Source organism: Apteryx rowi, unplaced genomic scaffold, assembly GCF_003343035.1.
Source record: "Apteryx rowi isolate R43461 unplaced genomic scaffold, aptRow1 scaffold_22, whole genome shotgun sequence".
Classification (NCBI taxonomy): domain Eukaryota; kingdom Metazoa; phylum Chordata; class Aves; order Apterygiformes; family Apterygidae; genus Apteryx; species Apteryx rowi.
Window position 1 is genome coordinate 977,601 of NW_020448530.1, and position 16,685 is coordinate 994,285.

At 48.0% G+C, this 16,685-nt stretch overlaps 1 protein-coding gene across 2 annotated transcripts in view; it reads left to right on the forward strand.

The window, feature by feature from the left end:
* Positions 1-2,348, forward strand: part of POLR1A (RNA polymerase I subunit A) — a 38,259-nt gene extending 35,911 nt beyond the window's left edge. For both annotated transcript variants that reach the window (XM_026064677.1, XM_026064678.1), the window contains exon 34: positions 1,366-2,348. In XM_026064677.1, the coding sequence (XP_025920462.1) occupies positions 1,366-1,466 (101 nt within the window). In that variant the 3' untranslated portion in view covers positions 1,467-2,348. The remainder of the gene's footprint in view (positions 1-1,365) is intronic.
* The last annotated feature ends 14,337 nt before the right edge of the window (positions 2,349-16,685 follow it).

Below are 16,685 nucleotides of genomic sequence, written 5' to 3' on the forward strand. Positions count from 1 at the left end.
ATATGAAGTGCATTACTGACAGAAGGGCGTGGGGAATCGGCATGAAAGCTACAGCGATTATGAGTGGAGGGATTTATTGATTTCATCAAGATAGAGATCAAAGTCATAATGTGGATTGCGGCCGTCTGGATCTAATTTGCTATAATGCAGCTGATGACTTGACTGTACGTTTAAAGAGACACTGCAAAGATGCCGCCTTATGGCCCTGGTCAGTAAGAAGGAAAAAAAAAAAAGAAGGGTTGGGACTACCGGGCATAGCTAAAGTAGCGGGAAGGGCCATCGGTAGCAGGTATGACCCGGCGTGTTGCTGCCCAGGAGGGTCCAGTGAGCAGACAGCACGTCTGCATCAGAAATGAAACCCCCGTGGCAGTTTGCTCAAAGAACAACTCTTTGTTAATATATCACATGAGCCAACAGGACAGTTGTGACCGTTTTGTGTAACGCTCTAACAAAGAAGCTTTTTCTTCTTTGTCCTTCAACGGGCACACATTTAGGAGCAGCGATTTACTCGTACAGCTGGAGCTGAGGTCAGAGCAGCAAGCGCACGCCGTGCACTGTGCTGCGTTGTGGTTTCCCCCCAGCCTCTGTAAGGCAGAAAGCTCGGTGCGTTTTGCTCGATAGAATAAAGATGACCCAAACTTAGCAAAAGTTTTAACTTTTATTTCCAATCTTCCAACGTGCCATAATGACAAAATTCCAGCTTGCTGGTATTCAGGATGAATGAAAAGCAGTCCAAACGCTTATAAAAACACTGAAAGCAAAACACTCCTAGCCAGACATGTCATCTGGAGAGCTTCCAAATTTCTGTGACACTGTTGCGCTACAGCGAGTAACCACAAAATCAAAGGAATTCATGGAATGTCTCTCCAGTGCAAAGTCCTCTTCGTATCTAGCCGGAAGGGTTTAAAATCCACATCAAAAGGATTCAGTCTGACAAAGGAAAAAGGCTGCAATGAAAAGGGAATCGTTTTGGTTTTTGCCTCATTGATTTTTTTTTTTTTTCTTTTAGCAATTTATCTAATCAGCAAAATGTGTTCAGTGCAAGGCCAAATACATGTTCTCTCGGAATTCGGAATGTCTTTTCATGCTGACTGGAGAGAATTTAGGAATGTGTGGCCTGATCCTCCTCTTGCCCCCAAAGATTAGGAAGAGATAATAGCTGGTATGGGAGGGACAGGAAGCGTGTTGGACTTCTGCTTCCAGAAATACAAATTCCACCTGAACAGTAGGTGGCAGTGCCTTTCCAAATCTAGGCGGCTGAGCCACATAAGTTCCTGTGTGTAAAAACAAATCGGCTTTTAGCACTGACCTGTGAGAAGCCTTTGGATACCATCCTAATACGTTGTCGCTTGATTTCTGTTATAGGTGCCTACGATGAACTGAGATCTCCGTCTGCGTGCCTAGTGGTTGGAAAAGTCGTTAAAGGAGGGACTGGTTTGTTTGACCTCAAGCAACCTCTTACGTAATGTTTTGCCTGTAACTTAAGGCTTCGGATTAAAATGCTCATCATAGGAGATATGTATGCCCTGCAGCTACTCCTGCAGCATGTGGAACGACTGCATGTACTGTCTCCAGTCATCTTCCCCGTGCCGGTACCTTCGTTAACCTGGATATTGATGAGCCTAATCTGTTTAATGAAACGTTGCACCTAGGAGCTATCCTTTGGCCCAAGGAAACATTTATTTCCTGTTCATTAATGTAAAAAATGAGATTATTGGTTTACATAGAAAAGAATGAAACAAAGCAGGTCCTGTGGGTGTCACGTAACCTGTGCAACACCCTTGTTAAGCAGAAGTCAAAGTAGAATCTGTTTGTGCTGTCTGGTTTTTGTGGGGTGGAATCCCGTCTGGATGGGAGTGCCAGTTGCCACACGGTTGTTTCATGACAAGTTTCCAGTATTTGAAATAGCACTCAGACTTGCAGATGTATTGAAGTGTCTGTGCTTGAGGCATGTCCTCTTCTTTTCCTGTATTTACTTGTACTGCCTTTTATTTTATTTTATTTTTAAGCTTTAGAAGATGTATTTTCTTATCCTGTTTATCCTGTTTAAGAATAATGTGTCTGTGACACAGTTAATAGATTGCATTATTAACCAACTATCTGAATTCAGAGTTTTCTTGGGTTCTGTAGGCCTCTTTCAGGATCTGCCCTGGCAACTTCTTTGTATGAAACTGATTTCTACGCAAAGAAAAACCTCACATTTGATAAAGATTTATTCCTTAAAGAGAACTGCTGTAACAATGCATAGAAGACTCCTGTAAGAATGACTAAAAAAGAGTTTTTAAACTATTTTTGCTTATATGTTCTGTATCAAAGAGGATATTTAATAAAGGACATCATGAACAATATTATGAACGCCCTATTATGTGGCTATAATACAGAGGGAATTTTGTCAGTCAACAGCCATCACTTTGACTATGATAGCTGTTAAAATGGCATAGCCAAAAGCTCTGCACTCTTGGATACCTATAGAAATAGTCACTTTTCAGAAATCTGACTTTTTTGTTTAGACTTTTTTTAATCAAAATGAAATGCGCAAGATGCACACAAATTGTGCTCTCTTCGGAGCTTGCTCACTACCATATAGGCACCTTTTCTGAGTGATTTCAACCCTTGACTGTTCTCTGTGGCACCCCTACAGTAGTGGAAAAGTGCCAGAGTTCCCTTAGGAGCTCCAGGGCTGGCTGCATTCAGTGGAGCCGTGCTAAAGGCGATCAGACACTGGGAGATGTTGGTGTGGGATTAGGGAAGAGCCTCTGTGGAGTATCTTTACGGACTCCAGTCTGCCTCAGCCCCTTCGAATTGTGTGTCAGGTGTGCTCCAAATTGTGTTGAAGCTCAACAAATGCATTAGCTCGGTTGCTCTGCAGTTTCACTCTGAATTTCTTTGTAAAAGATTTCCTTGTGCCTATCTCTGATCTTAACACCTGCTACATGTTTCTCAAAAACATTGAATTCTGTAAACAGCCAGGAAGGGGTGGGTTGGATACAGTTTTGCAACTAGCTAGATGAGGAAAGAACAAACGTCGTAACAAAAGATTGAATTTCAGGCTACCCTCTATGCTATTACAGCCCATTGTGCTGAGAAAAATCCCTAAGAATTATTTGCAGTGTGCTGCGGATTGCACCTGTGCCCCATCTTCTTTGGGGAGATACGGTGGCATTTCTTCAGACTCTAAGTCTGAAGGCTCATATTCATTCTCAGTGAAGCTGAAGAGGTGTCTTTGATTGTGTCCTGGTAGGAAACTATGTTACGGAGGAGTCATGAATAGTAGTCTGATACTTCTTTATAAATACAAGTGCTGTGTGTTGGAAGTGTATGTGTGAAGTTATTCTGTGCTGCAGCTGAAAAGATGGAGAATAACCAGAGCAACCTGAAGATGTCTTTTTCTAGGTACCAGCTTGCTTCTCTGAAGGTCCCAAGACTAGTGCTCCGGGTAGCAATCTTGTCAGCTTTGCTTGCTGCTCTCAGTGGTGAGAAATACTGCTGTACGTCGGTGGGGCAGCAGCCAGCCAGCATGCTTTTTTAGGGGGGGAATCTAAATGAGATCAGTGCCCTAAAGTGCCTGCAAGTATGTAGTCTCATTCTGAGAAAACAGACTTAAAGTGATATTATCTGAAAACTGTCTATTATCTTTCGGTTGACACCACATCAATTGTGCTTTTAAGCCAAAGAGCTGTTTCTTGCTCCCTGCAGAATCAGCTGTGCAGGAAATGGTGATGAATTCAGTAGGCGGTTAAAGAAGTCAGTCATGCTACCAGGTTATCTCATACTGATGATTCTTGAAATAGAGCCTTTTGGAAAATCTGCTCTGACTGTGCCAGGAGGAGCCAACCTCCCTTTTGAGTTTTGAGTTGTCTATTTTGTTAAAGCTTAAGCACATGCTACTATCAGAAAAGCTATTCTGATCTGTAATTTAACAGCTGACAGTGTAGGAAAGCCCCTAGCACTGCAGTTCGGATCGTATCTACTTAAAAAAACAAAGTAGGTGGCTGTTTCTGTCTGTGGACAGAAGTTCTGGGACAGAAGGAGTTCTGGTTTGTTTAAAATTCGCATGCATACAGAAAATGGAGGTAGAAGAAATGTTCTGCTTCCTGTGGTCAGAAGACTTCTGTTTCTGCTCACACAAATGAAGCTCTGTGCAGCTAGACCTCGTATGTTTAAAAGTTTCTTTCTTCTTTCTTCCAACTCTTCCTGTCACTCTACTGTTTTCTTTGCGGGTAGGTAGCCTGCATCCTCGCACACGCTCTCTCGGAGATGGCTATAATTATGGATGTGGCACTGCCTGCGTCTTCTGTAATGATATGAGACAGACAAGTAGGGTCAGTTTTGGAGCAAAGGACCCCCAAAAGCTGATTCATAGGGAAGAGGGGATCAGGATTGAAAGGCCAAACAAGTGGGTAGAAAGTTGCTTTGGATTATGAGAATCGAGCTTTGCAAATATTTAAATAAGATAGGAATTCGTAACTGGAACTCTTTCCAACCAGCTATTTTATGAATCCGAATCCGAATTTGGTGGGATTTTTGCTGCTAACAAAAGATTATTTTCATCCTGGTTCCTTCTGATATCAGACCAAGTTCAACTAGTAAGGAGTGGTGCAGAAGCACAGCAGATGACTAAGTCTTCCCAGGCACTGAGTCTTCCCAGTCTTCCCAGCCACTTTACGCTGCTTTTGACTGTCTTCAGCAGGATCAGTTTGAATGTACCCTATTTCTAAGTTTCTCTTCAGCTATCTTTGACTTCATGATTTTTCTATTATTTTTTGACTGTTCTAGTTTAACAATGAACAAACCTTGTGGTGATTTGCTATATTTTAATTTATATATGTAGCATTTAGAAGCTGCATTTACGTTTGTAGGTGTTTCAGAAATCAGATGCGGTGCTGGCATTGGCCACGGTCTTATGCTTCTTCACTGGGAAGCATCCGTTATCTTAATGATGTGCTGCGTTGCATGGTGCCAAGATACTCTAAGGCTGGGAGGAATGAGGGAAGAAAAGTTAGCTTCCAAAATTGTTTTCTTTCCATGTGTTTTCTCTGCTAATACAGCTTTAAAAGAGCCTCTTTCTCCGGCTTGCACGGCTGCATATGCACCAGTCCGTTCCTGGAGTGCACATTCAGTCAAGCTGATAGCCTTTAGCTTCCCAGATAGATCACACATGATTACTGTAATAGGAGGGACTCGTAGCTATGGGGCCGGAAGGGGAGGTGGTGATCCTCACAAATCCTGAGTGTCTTCTGGTCACGCTTGCTTTGGCAAGCAAGACCTATAGTGTGATTTTTCATCCTGTTTGTATGGTATAAAACACCTACTCACTGATTCAGATTCCTACCTATAAGATAGGGAGATCAGACCTTTTCATTGTGTCCGTAATGATGAGTCAGCTTACATTTTTGCACAGCAGATGGAAAGTGAGCTTTATTCAAGCTTAACAAATTGTAATTAAAGGCTTGTTTCCTGTCAGTAAACTTTAAAAATCATAAGACAGGCAATAAAAATGGGTACAAATAGGAATTACTGCTTCTTTCATTTTGAAAGTTAAGCTAAATATTAGAACACAGGGAGCCGAAAAGATTGCTTTGCCAGCTCACTGATTCCCTTGTTATGCTTGTGCAGGTCAAACCAAGCAGTGGTGACAAGGGGCCTCTAAAAGATGTTTAATCATTCCGAGCCTTTCTGGACAAACCACTTGAAGCTTGCTAGTAAGCACTAAAACTGGACGCTACTTCATCTGCTAAGGGTTTGACAAGTACAGGGCTTGTGACACCTCCGAGACACTTCACGCAAGGTCAGATGGTGGTGACCGGACTATGCTCCCCGGTCTGGCAGGCTACAGGCAGGTCAAGCCAAAGGAAAACCTTTCCCTTCAAGGGGATTGCGTCAAGCAGGAGAATTTGTGAGCATCAGTCACAAAGGCTGAGCTTCAAAAAGCCTTTTGAAGGTGTCAGTGCTGAATACAGCCTTTGGGGTGGATGTGAAGCTTAGGGTAGAATCGGGCATCCTCGTTCGGCGTGCGGACGTCCCCTGTGCTGTAGATGAGAATGAGATCTGTGTCCACCAGCTTGCTCAATGGCGACCTGCTAATGTAGCCAGAAAGGAATCCTGGAAATCGTTGTGCATCTTGAATGCCTGCTCTTCCTTGCAGCTTGTGTAGCACGGAGAACAGCCTGGACACTTGCTCGCCCTGAAGACCCAAAGTTGTGTTTTGTAGGTTAAATGTAGGGTTTAAAAAAAAACCAAGTGCCACGAGGCTGGTGTTTAGAGCAGTCGCTCAGGATGTGGGAGCCCTGCTTTCAGCTCTCTCCGGTGCCCTGAGGGACCTGAAACTCCCTTCCTCCGAGGGCCCTAACCACCACCCCGCAGCTCAGCATGGAACAGGGAGGCTTCGCTTTTCCCGAAACTGCTCAGTGCTGCTGGAAATGATTTACTGTTCCTAGGGATAAGAGAGGGATGAGTTCCGAGTTCCCTGCTCCCAGGGGAAGGTAGGAAAAGGCAGGCCATGCAGTCATGCTCCCCTGGGCTTTCTTGGCAGAGCATCAAAGCCTTTTTTCTAGCATTTGAACAACCTCAACCAGAAGCATAGTGAAAAATCCTGCCTCAAAACAGGATTGTTGCTTTCTTGTTAAGGGGCTTTAGGGCACTTTACTGCTGCATGGAAGACATGCACTGGAAGTCCCTTAGGGAAAAGAGGGTTCCCGAACCCTTGTGTTATGGGTGAGCGCTGCAAGCCCCAGCAGAGGCAGCCACCCAGCCCCTTCCTCCTCGGCTTTCTAGATGGTTTCTGGTCTGCTCTGTAGTGCAGTACCAGCCTTACCTGGGAAGGATGGAGCCCTCGGGGGCAGCAGATAGATGCATTGTAAAGAGCTGTGCAGCGCAGATATGACTGATAAAGGTTTCTGTTTACATCCCTGTCAGATTTTGGTGCCTCGAGACAGGAGAGGCTAAGCTACCTGAGTGGGGTGCTCAGCCTCTCTGTATGGTCTCGCTCCCCACCTCTCGGCCTGGAGCTTGTGCCCGAGTGCCTCCTTCGGCAGGAGGGGTTTTCCTCCTGCCAGCAACCTGTCTGGGAGCTCTCAGTCTGGCAGGAGGCAGCTTGTGGGCACCAATGGCAGGTGGGAACTTGGCAAGGGAAAGGAGCTGCTGCACTGCGGCACCTCCTGTGCGAGGTCCAAGCCGTGTTTCATGGGTGAGCTTTGTGAGGATGCTCCCTATGGGAGGTGGGTGTTGGGAGAGGAACGTGGGAGCCCGGATCCCAGGGAGATGCTGGACTGGGACAGCTTTTGGAGAAAGCAAGGTGCCTCCAAGAGCTTAGGTTGCTGCAGGGGCAAGTGGTAGATAAGCAGTGGTTTTCAGGTATGCAGCGCTGAGCAGAGACCCTTCCTGTGAAGGTGGAGGGTGTCTGTATCATTAGCACGTTCTCCAAAGAGGTCTGCATGACTGCACACGGCAGCTGGTCTGAGCAGAGCTGTCAGCCAGAGGAAGCTCCAAAGCCTGCTCCTGCTCCTGTTACAGTGGATGTCTCAGAGCCAGGATTAAGCAAGCTGTTCGTTAACAATGTTTTACAGTTTTCTGGCTTAGATCCCTCGAAAGAGTTTGACTATCCGATTGCCCCCGAAAAGCTGAGGTCTCATCGCCGAGCCCGTGAGGATGTATAGCCGTGCTTGTTTGCCTTGGTGTAGCTTTCTCTGCCAGCTTTGTGACTATAAATGGTCCCCCACCCCCCCGCCGCAGGTCTGCGTCGAATCTGGTTCTGGGGCTGCGACTTGTTCTCTAGTAACACTGCTGCAGCTGTTTGCTTTTTGGAGCCTTGCCTAGCACTACAGAGAGAATAATGAGTGATCAAGAAGTAACAGTGGAACATTAATGCAAACTGCAGTAAATACATAGCTGCATTATTAATGGGACGTTAAAACCGAAAGGGCAAGTAGAGCAAATCATATGCTCAGTAGAAAAATCCCAGGGCAGTACCTTGGAAAAATCAACGCTCTGTAAAACACTTCAGTACAGGGTTCTTCTGCTTTCCAGTATACTGTATATCCTCTGCGTGGGAGCCTGAATTATTTCGGCAAGATGCAGAATTTTAGAGAAGTGTTTTAGCCCCGATAGCCTCGTGAATGTAAATAATCCTTTAAAACAGAGCAGTGCCCTCGGCCTGCCACAGGGATCAGTTGCAAGTTAATGGATCTTCCTTAATTCTTGGTAAAGCTACAGAACCGAATCGTTACAAGAACAGAGACAGCTGCCTCTGAATTGCTGCTCTTGCCAAGCTCAGGCCTGGCAGGAGTTTGGGGTCGGACCAGACTCTCTGCTTGCCTGGGAGCTTTATGCTGCATCTGGTGCCGAGGGAGGGTAAATGCTCCCAAGCCAGGGACGGCAACAGTGAATGCTCGTTTCATGCCCTCTCTGCACAAATCTAAATGACGGAGCAAAGCCTCTGCCAGCGATGCCAGGCTAGACTGAGCTAAGCTGCCTTTTGCTGCAGAACGCGCCCTGCGGCGTGCACCTAGCAGCTTGCATGTGCGGTGAAAATACGTGATGATAAAGACAAACTGGGTTTTGCTAAAAATAGTCCTGGGGCCTCTTCCTCTTCTAGACTTGCTCACTGGGTTACGGCAGTGTGGTTACACAGCGGCTCGGGAGAAGTACGAGAAGCAGGAAAGAGGATTTTTGTGTCTTAGCGGAGAAGCTGTGCAACGTCTCGGGAGTCTGAGTCCGGCTGGCCGTGCTGCAAATCCAGAACTGCACGTGCAGCAGCAATAACCCCCAAACCCCTGTTGTAAAATTATCCTCCCAGTTCTTTGTCTGCTTGCGAGAGAGCAGAAGGATCCAACAGGGCTTTAGGAATAAAAAAGATTTTGAACACACTGTTAAAGGAAGGAAATAACTTCATGCCATTCCTCTGTGTGTTTTGCAGCTCCCAAGGGAAATGCCGCAGCTCTTCCTGCTTCCCCGCTCTGTGGATACAGGCGGTGACCATATCTGATGGCTTAAGCTTACAGCTGTGAGCTAGTCCTTGAAAAAGCTGATCTTCATTCTTCTGAGATGTGGCTCATGCCCAACGTACATGCTCCAAGTCCATTTTCATATGGAATAAACCCAGCCTGGAGCTAGGCTGCTGGCGCTTATCTTCCGAATTGCGACTGACAGCTAAAGAGGCCAGCAGCAATTTGTGAAGGCAGGCGACCTCCGCTGCGCCGAATTGCTGCTCTGCGGCTTGCAGGGGCCTGGCTACCAGCTGTTCCCACGCCGTCACTGGAGCCTTTTGTGGCCATGGCTTCACTGCCTTTTCCAAGAAGAAATCCCTGGCTTGCCGAGTGAGCTGACAGCTCCTAGCAGCTGCTTTTTCTGGTGCCTCTTGCCCAAAGCCCAGTGTCTGGAAGACGATGGGCTGCTGGAGCACATCTGTTCCCTTCCTCCAGCGCTTGCTCCGCAGGGAGGCCGCCGTTTGGGTCAATGCCCGGAGCCCCGGCGTCAGGCGCCTGCCGTCGCAGATGTGTTCGACGAGGCCCGCGGCAAAGCTGACGTCTGCGGGAAGAGACCCAAGGACGCGGCTCCCTACAGCAGGAGGAGGTTCTTGGGCTGCTTCGTGCCGGGCGCTGCCGGCTGGGGGGCAAGCGCAGGGGCTGCGCCGAGTCGGGACTCGGCCGAGCGCGCGGGGGCCGTCCCCGCCGCAGCCGCTCTCCGCCTTGCTCCGGGAGCTCCTTGCTCCCTCTCGGCCTCGGGCCGATTGCGAGAACTGAGGCTGAGGGCCGTTTCCTCTGCCTGCTGCCGGGGGACATTCCCTGGCTTCCAGTTCAAGGCCTGCGGGAAGAACCCGACATACGTGGCGGGGGGGGGGGGGGGGGGGGGGGGTTCCTTGCCAAGATCCGTCATCCTAAAGCGTTCCCATTCCAAGGGGAGCTACTCACGCTAATGGGTCTCTGCCCGTTCCTTCGTGCCGCCTGTGCTGCTGGAGGCCGCCGCGCGTCCAGCTTGGCCGGGATTCACCCGGCAGAGCCGCGGCCCCTCGCAGCCGGCGGGCAGGGAGGAAGGTCCCGCGTCCTGGCCGCGCGTCGGGGCCACGTGCGCCGGGATGACACGAGGATGTAAGAGGATTTGGGCTTCTGGATGCCGCATCTACTGCGCGAGAAGAACTGAGCCTTTCAGATGAGGTTTTATGAATGAGAAAGCTGAAATTTTGGAAAGAGGAACACAGACGTTCTGAAGAGTGCGTTTAACTTGGGTTTTTCACCTTGCCGGCTGGGTCACCAAAAAAAAACCCCCAAACAACCAACCGCCACCAACAAAAACCCCCAAACAAAACCCAGTGTGTTATATGTCAGATCAAGTGGTATCGGTTTTCCTAGCATAACAAAACTGACGTTTTCTGTACCGCCAACCAAAAGACTTTGTGCAAGCTCTGTTTAGGGGAGTGAGTTATTTTTACAAAGCCAGATTTTTTTTTTGGAAATGATTTTAGAAGAGGTTTGTGTAAGGATAAAACTATTTTCAACTTTTACAGTTCTCTAATTTTTTTTTAATTATTTTTCTAAATCTGGCATAAATTAGCAATGAAGTCTTGTAGATCTGAGAAGAGAGTTTATTCACTGCCTAATAAATCATTTGAAAAATGCCCAAAGGAAATTTGGAAAATTTCCTCAAGGAAGACTTTTGATGGATTTAGGCTCCTAGGCCATAAGTCACTTTGGAAAACAAATCTTGCATTGCCAAGACTCTTTGTCCCTCTTGGAAAATGGATACAAAGCATCTTTGTCATGATTGACCAGAAATCCAGCTGACGGTCCTGCGCAGGAGGGAGGGAAAGTGGTGTAAATTGGTTAAACACCTAATCACAAACTTAGAAATAGGGTTACCAAAAAAAAAAAAAAAGAAAAAGAAATATGGAAACACACTTCTAAATTAGACTCAACGCTAAGCTGCTTCCCTTGCTATCTCCACGTCTCTTGCCTGAGGTTGCTGAGATCCTGGAGCTGCAGGGACAGTTCCCCTGACCTCGTTGCTGCGCGGATGCTTTTTCTCTGGCATGAACTCTCCCTCTGTCTGTGAGCTTTACTGATGCACGTTTCCCCCATCCTTCCTTCCTTTTTCTCAGTGCAAATGCAAAATTCAAGATTTTCGCCTGGGAGAGACTCCCCTCGCTATTTAGAGGACGTCCTCAGAACCCGTCTCCTTAGGTTATATTGCGTTGTTATTAGCTACTGGCCTGCTGGGATGCGAACAAGCGTTCAGGCATTAGCCAGGCTTGTATCACGTTTGCTGTTCCCTTAGCGAGTCGGAGGCTTGCTTAGGTGTCTGCTTTCTTTCACCGGGAGTCGGGAGCACCATCTGAGCTGGTGCAGCCCACATGGGACGTCCATCAGCGCCGCGGTGTCTCACTGGTTTCCTCGCAAGACCTCACACCGCTTAAAAATAGAGCTGTCAGACAATCCTGCCACCCAATTCCCTTCTCCGCTCGCGCTCAGATTACTATTTATGTGTCGCTCTCGAGTATTCAAAGCCTACCCGTGAGCACGCGAGATGGTTACGTGGTGGCTGGGCAGAGGAAGCGCTGCAGGAACGGATACAGGGCAAGAGCTGAAGACCAGCAGGTTCTGCTCCGGTGGGATTTCTTCCCGGCACGCCGACGTGATGCCGAGCACCCCTGGCCACAGCAGTCCTTCACGGTGCCGCGGGTGGCTCTGCGAGGGAGACGGAGGTGACGTCCGTCAGCCTGAAAACATGAACATCTTCATTGCTAACATGGCGTGTGAGCTCGTCACCCCGGCCTGCCTTCACAGGCAGCAGAGGCACTTTGAGGCAAATGATTTCCTTCGGAAACAGCTACGTGCAACAGGCCAAGGCCTCAGATCTTAAAAGAGTCTGTTTTTCCCTGTGACTATCGAGCCGTGTAGCTCCTGTGTTAGAGACATCTGAAGTTTGTGGGTGGAAATCCCACCCTAGAAACCTCCCAATGGATATTTTCTCTGCAATCCTGCCCATGAGGCAGCTGGTGTCCATACTCCTCCGTGCCATGGGCTCAGATCCTTCACTCTTGGTGCTCCTGAAACTGGTCTGATTTTAGATGTGCCTCTGTGTCGAACAGTGTATTTGCACCGGCTGTTTGGGACAGCAGGCTGAGAAATCCTGGATAAACTCCCTAAACTAAGCAGAGCCGATGGGAAAAAGAGAAGGGGAAGGGACAGCTAAAGTCCTGTCGTTCCCAGTGAAGCCAAGCCTGCGGTTTTTAATGCCTTTAGTGTGGAGTGAAGCTGTGTCACTGCTAAGCTTTTTGCATAGTGTCAGAAAAATATATTGGTAAATGGTTTTTATATGCATCGGTGAAGAAAATGATTCCTTAACTACCCGTCTTTGCAGTGACACAAATATATGCCAACCAGCTAATACTTACCCAGGTGCAGAGCCCTAAAATGGGACAGACTGCAGCATCCAGCTGTGCTGCACAAATATGGGGTGAAGCAACGGCGGGCGAGGGACCCTGCTTTTAGCCGTCGTGGGCATTCCTGTGCTGCAGCTGGTGTTGGCTTTTTTCTGCCTCGAGAGCCAAAATGTTGCTGCAAACAAAATTGTGTTTTTCTCCACTCTGCAGTCAAGGGACGTCTTGCTGCAGTATTTAGTGGCTGCCTCCGCTTAGCTGCAAACACCCGGCACCTCCTCTCCAGGCTGTAAGTAGGTCGGGTCAGTGCAGAGCGTCTCACCCTTGTGTCCGCTCTGGTTTTGTCACCGGCTGATGCAGCGCGATGAAGCCCGAGTACCTGCAGGTTGCCCAGGCAGTCGGAGGTTTCCGCTAAGTTGAAGAGGAAAGCTGTGCGGTTAGAGCAAATGTGCCTAACGCTCGCCAGAGCCGGGCTCCGTTCCCAGACCCAGACCCAGACGTCGCGTGATCTCAGACAAATCACATCACTTCGCATGGCATTTTTGGGTCCGTACTTGCTTTAGCAGCCTGCAAACCACAGTCATCTTTCTTTTGCTCAGCTTGGCAAGAGAAACATCATGGTTGAGAGCATGGTGGAGGACTCGGGCATTTCTGTGGCGATACCTATATTAGGATCCTGCAAACCACAGTCATCTTCTGCTCTGCTCTGCTTGACACAAAAAATGCTGCGTTTGGGAAGCAGGCAGTCCATCTGAATGCAGCTTCCATCTGCCAGATAATTCTTCTTTCCAGAGAGAAAGGTGCGATGATGCACTGAAGAGGTTTAACTCAATTCCCCGACATCAATTACACTTGGTCTCATTAGTGTTTTACAGGCAATTACTCCTTACACAAAACCTTTCAAAGGATAAAATACCCAGGAAGCAAGCAAGCCCCTGAGGGAAGGGATCTGAGCACTGTTTCTAGGTTTCATCAGTCACCAGCTTGGATTTCTAGCAGACCCACCAGCCCTATGTGGATCTGCAGCTAGATCGTTTAAGGCTGGGTTTAGCTGTGCGTTGCAAGATGCAGGCTTAGCTGGCTTCCCTATTTCTTCTCAGTTTTAGCCGATGACTCTGGTACAGTGCAGAAACCAGAACCACATCTCCCCCACTGTGGACAAGAAACAAAACCTGCATGGTAGGAATGCTTATTTTGGGGTTGTTTGCAGGACTTGGGCGTGGATGAGTGACCCGCTGAAGCTTTCCCGGCTGTGCGCTGATGCAGACTGTAAGCACAGGGGAACCACATGCCTGTGGACCAGGGCATCTCCAGGAACAAGGTGGGGTTAAGGTTTCCCAGCATCAGTCGGGAACTTCCTGAGATCGATCCGAAATGCTCTGCTAGATCAGTGCCAGGACATTCACTCCTCTCCCCGTTGGTCCATAGGTCACGTTCTCCCCCACCCCAGGGCTTTTTTTCCCTCCTGTAACTACTCTTTTGCAGAACTTTGGTTTCTGGTGTCACCCCCGGCTCAGCAGCCTCTTGGTTTTTTTTCATCTCTCCTCCTGCCCCTTAACTTCTCCAGTCATGTCACTGGCAGCCCGGCGTAGCAGGGCAGGGGCTGTCTGTAAAAGTGCTGACTTCTTCCAGAGACTCATTTGAACGCAGCAGGGAAGTGCTTTCGCTCTTGTGCATTTGCTAGCTGGCTGTTTTTCACTTACCACATATTAAAAGCTGTGGGGAGGAGGAGGTGTCAGCCTGAAGGAGAGGCCAGCTGAGTTCAAAAGTTCTTCCCAAAATCGGACAAGGAAAAGCACTGAGTATTACTTTAATTTGCAGGCTAGGTGGGTCCTCCATATATTTTTGCTCTGCCTATTTTGGAGCCAGGTTGAAAGCACCTCTAGCAAGTTGCTCCTCTGGCCAGATTTGGCAGGCCACACTTGATTTTTGTAGTAACATCTCTATGGGTTAGTGTTGAAAATGAAGGTTCAGTGGAAAATGATCATGTCCTCTAATGCACGGGCCATTATGTTTGCATGTTTATGCAAGTCCGGGTGACAAAGGAACTGAATTTTTCTCAATCTGTTATAAGATCTTTGGGGTCCGTGTTTGATTTTCCAGCTGTGATAGTTTACCCCTTTTAAAAAGCCACAGTGCCAATAACTGTCATGGGTTGATGCCACGTGGTAATGGGTGTTTCGTTCAAGAGATTTGCTTTCTTGAGAATATTTGCTTTTGTTTTTGAAGGAGGAAGTTTCTCACTGTTATGGGACTTGAACATATGAACTCTGATCATCAAAGGCACAAAACAAATTAAACTCCAGATGTGTTGCTTTTAAGAAATCTTACAGTATTGGGTAGCCTCAGATATTATCCCAGATGTCTGGGATGATTAATACTAAAAATAAGGCAATGACAGCAGGGCCATTAATACTAAAAATAATAAATCTTCTTGTTTATTTGGTGGTAAAGAGCTTGGAAGATGGAAGAAGATAGATATGCTGAGCTTCCACCCTCCTGTGCTGGTGCAGCCAGGAGACATGACCTCTGGGGTGCTCTGAGGACAGGGAGGAGGAGATCGAGGTCCTCCCTCCTCTTCCACCTCACCTGCGCTTGTTGGGGCAGGCCTGGATCCGCCTGCCAGGGTGAGAGAACCCCAGTATGAGGTGAGATCATTAATAATTAACAGCTGGAAGAAAATGCCAGATCCTGAGGAGAGGTTTTACCGTCTGTGAAGAATCAATACATGGCATTTTCTTCAGAAATACCGGAGAGGAACAGCAGTTAAAAGACCTCTGCCATTGCTTTGCATAAGGTTTGCCAGGGGATAGCAAGGGCTGGAGGAGCCTGGTTGGGTTGTCCTGAACCCCCTACATCCCTCAGCCTTGGTATCTTCGTGTCTTGGGCCATTTTTGTTCTCCATCTGCTTCCTCCACAACATCCATCCCTCAGGGCCTTGCTAATATCCCTAAGTCTTCCTTGAGGTGCCTATCTCCTTTTTTTGGGCTGCTGGTTGAGAGCAGCAATGGGTGCGGTGCCCAGCTCAGCCGTGCACTCTGGTGCGCCAGGCACGTTGATTTTGCTCCTGCCGCTTTTCGTGACTCAGAAATCTCATGTCTCCGAGTCTTTGGCACCTTTGGCAGAGCTGGCTGCCATCAGCTCATGGACCTAGAAGATACCAGGACTGGGGGACGGGCCTGAAGGACTCACGGATGGCGGGTTTGAAGACAAAGTGGGGAAGATGTAGGGGAGATCAGGGAATTACTCACCTAACTGGCCTTTAGAAATGACCCTCCCAGGCTGGAGGTGCTGTGAATCCGTCTCCCCTGATCCTGACACAAACACTTATGTTGATTTTCTAGCCTAAATCGTCTGAGCTGCTGAGCAATAGTTGGGTTTCAATAAACAAATATTGACTCTTTCAGGCATGCGGGTGAGAATCAGCTGCCGGCAGGATTTCGTCCCACCAAGCCCGCAGCGGCAGAGGGCAGCGGGAGGCGCTGAGACACGCCAGGCTCACAACCTTGCGCTGCGAACAGCACGCGTTCAGCTGAGAGGACCAAAATGCAAAAGGGAACTTGGAGAGCCGCTTTTGCTCTTCCCACCTGGGGGTACATGGGGACATGACAGCAGGGCCCCGGCCTCATTCGGGCGCCCGCAGGGCTGGTGGCTGCCCTGGGACTTCCTCCTGGCACTGGAGCCTGCCTCGGAGATCGGCACTGCTCAGCAGTTCTCAATAAAATCTCTTACTTCCCCGCGTAGGTCATGAAATGGGACTTAAACTAATGCTCTGTGACCAGAATAAATAAAAGCTCACAACAAATTAAAGATGAGCCGGTACAGTTTGGAGGCTCTTGTTAGTTCCTGGAAGCCATCATTAATCATGTACAGCCCTGATTTTGTTTTCCCTTTCTATTCCAAACTGTTTGTTCGTGCTCTTCCTCCACCGTACCGTGACCCTGTGTTCTTCTCTGGCCTCTATCTAGGAGGGACTGGTAGCCATCGGGCTGTCTCTGGGGATAGCTCGTGGTCAGCTTCTGCAGGGTGCCAGACTAACTCCTAAAATTTGGGCCGGCTGCATGTTGCTGTGACTCACCACTCTGGCTCAAACTGTTTTTTCTTCTGGCTATTGACTATCAGAAAAAAGACCCACGCACTGCTTTCTCATGGATCCTTCCTTTTGATTATTTCTACTGTTCTTTCAAAAAATTTTTTTGATTCACAGTGCAGTTGCTTTTTGCTGGCGGAAGTGTAACAGGCTATATTTAAACTGTTCAAATCTGCATGGAAATACATATGATTTTTTTTTTCTTCCTCTTCCCTAAGGGAA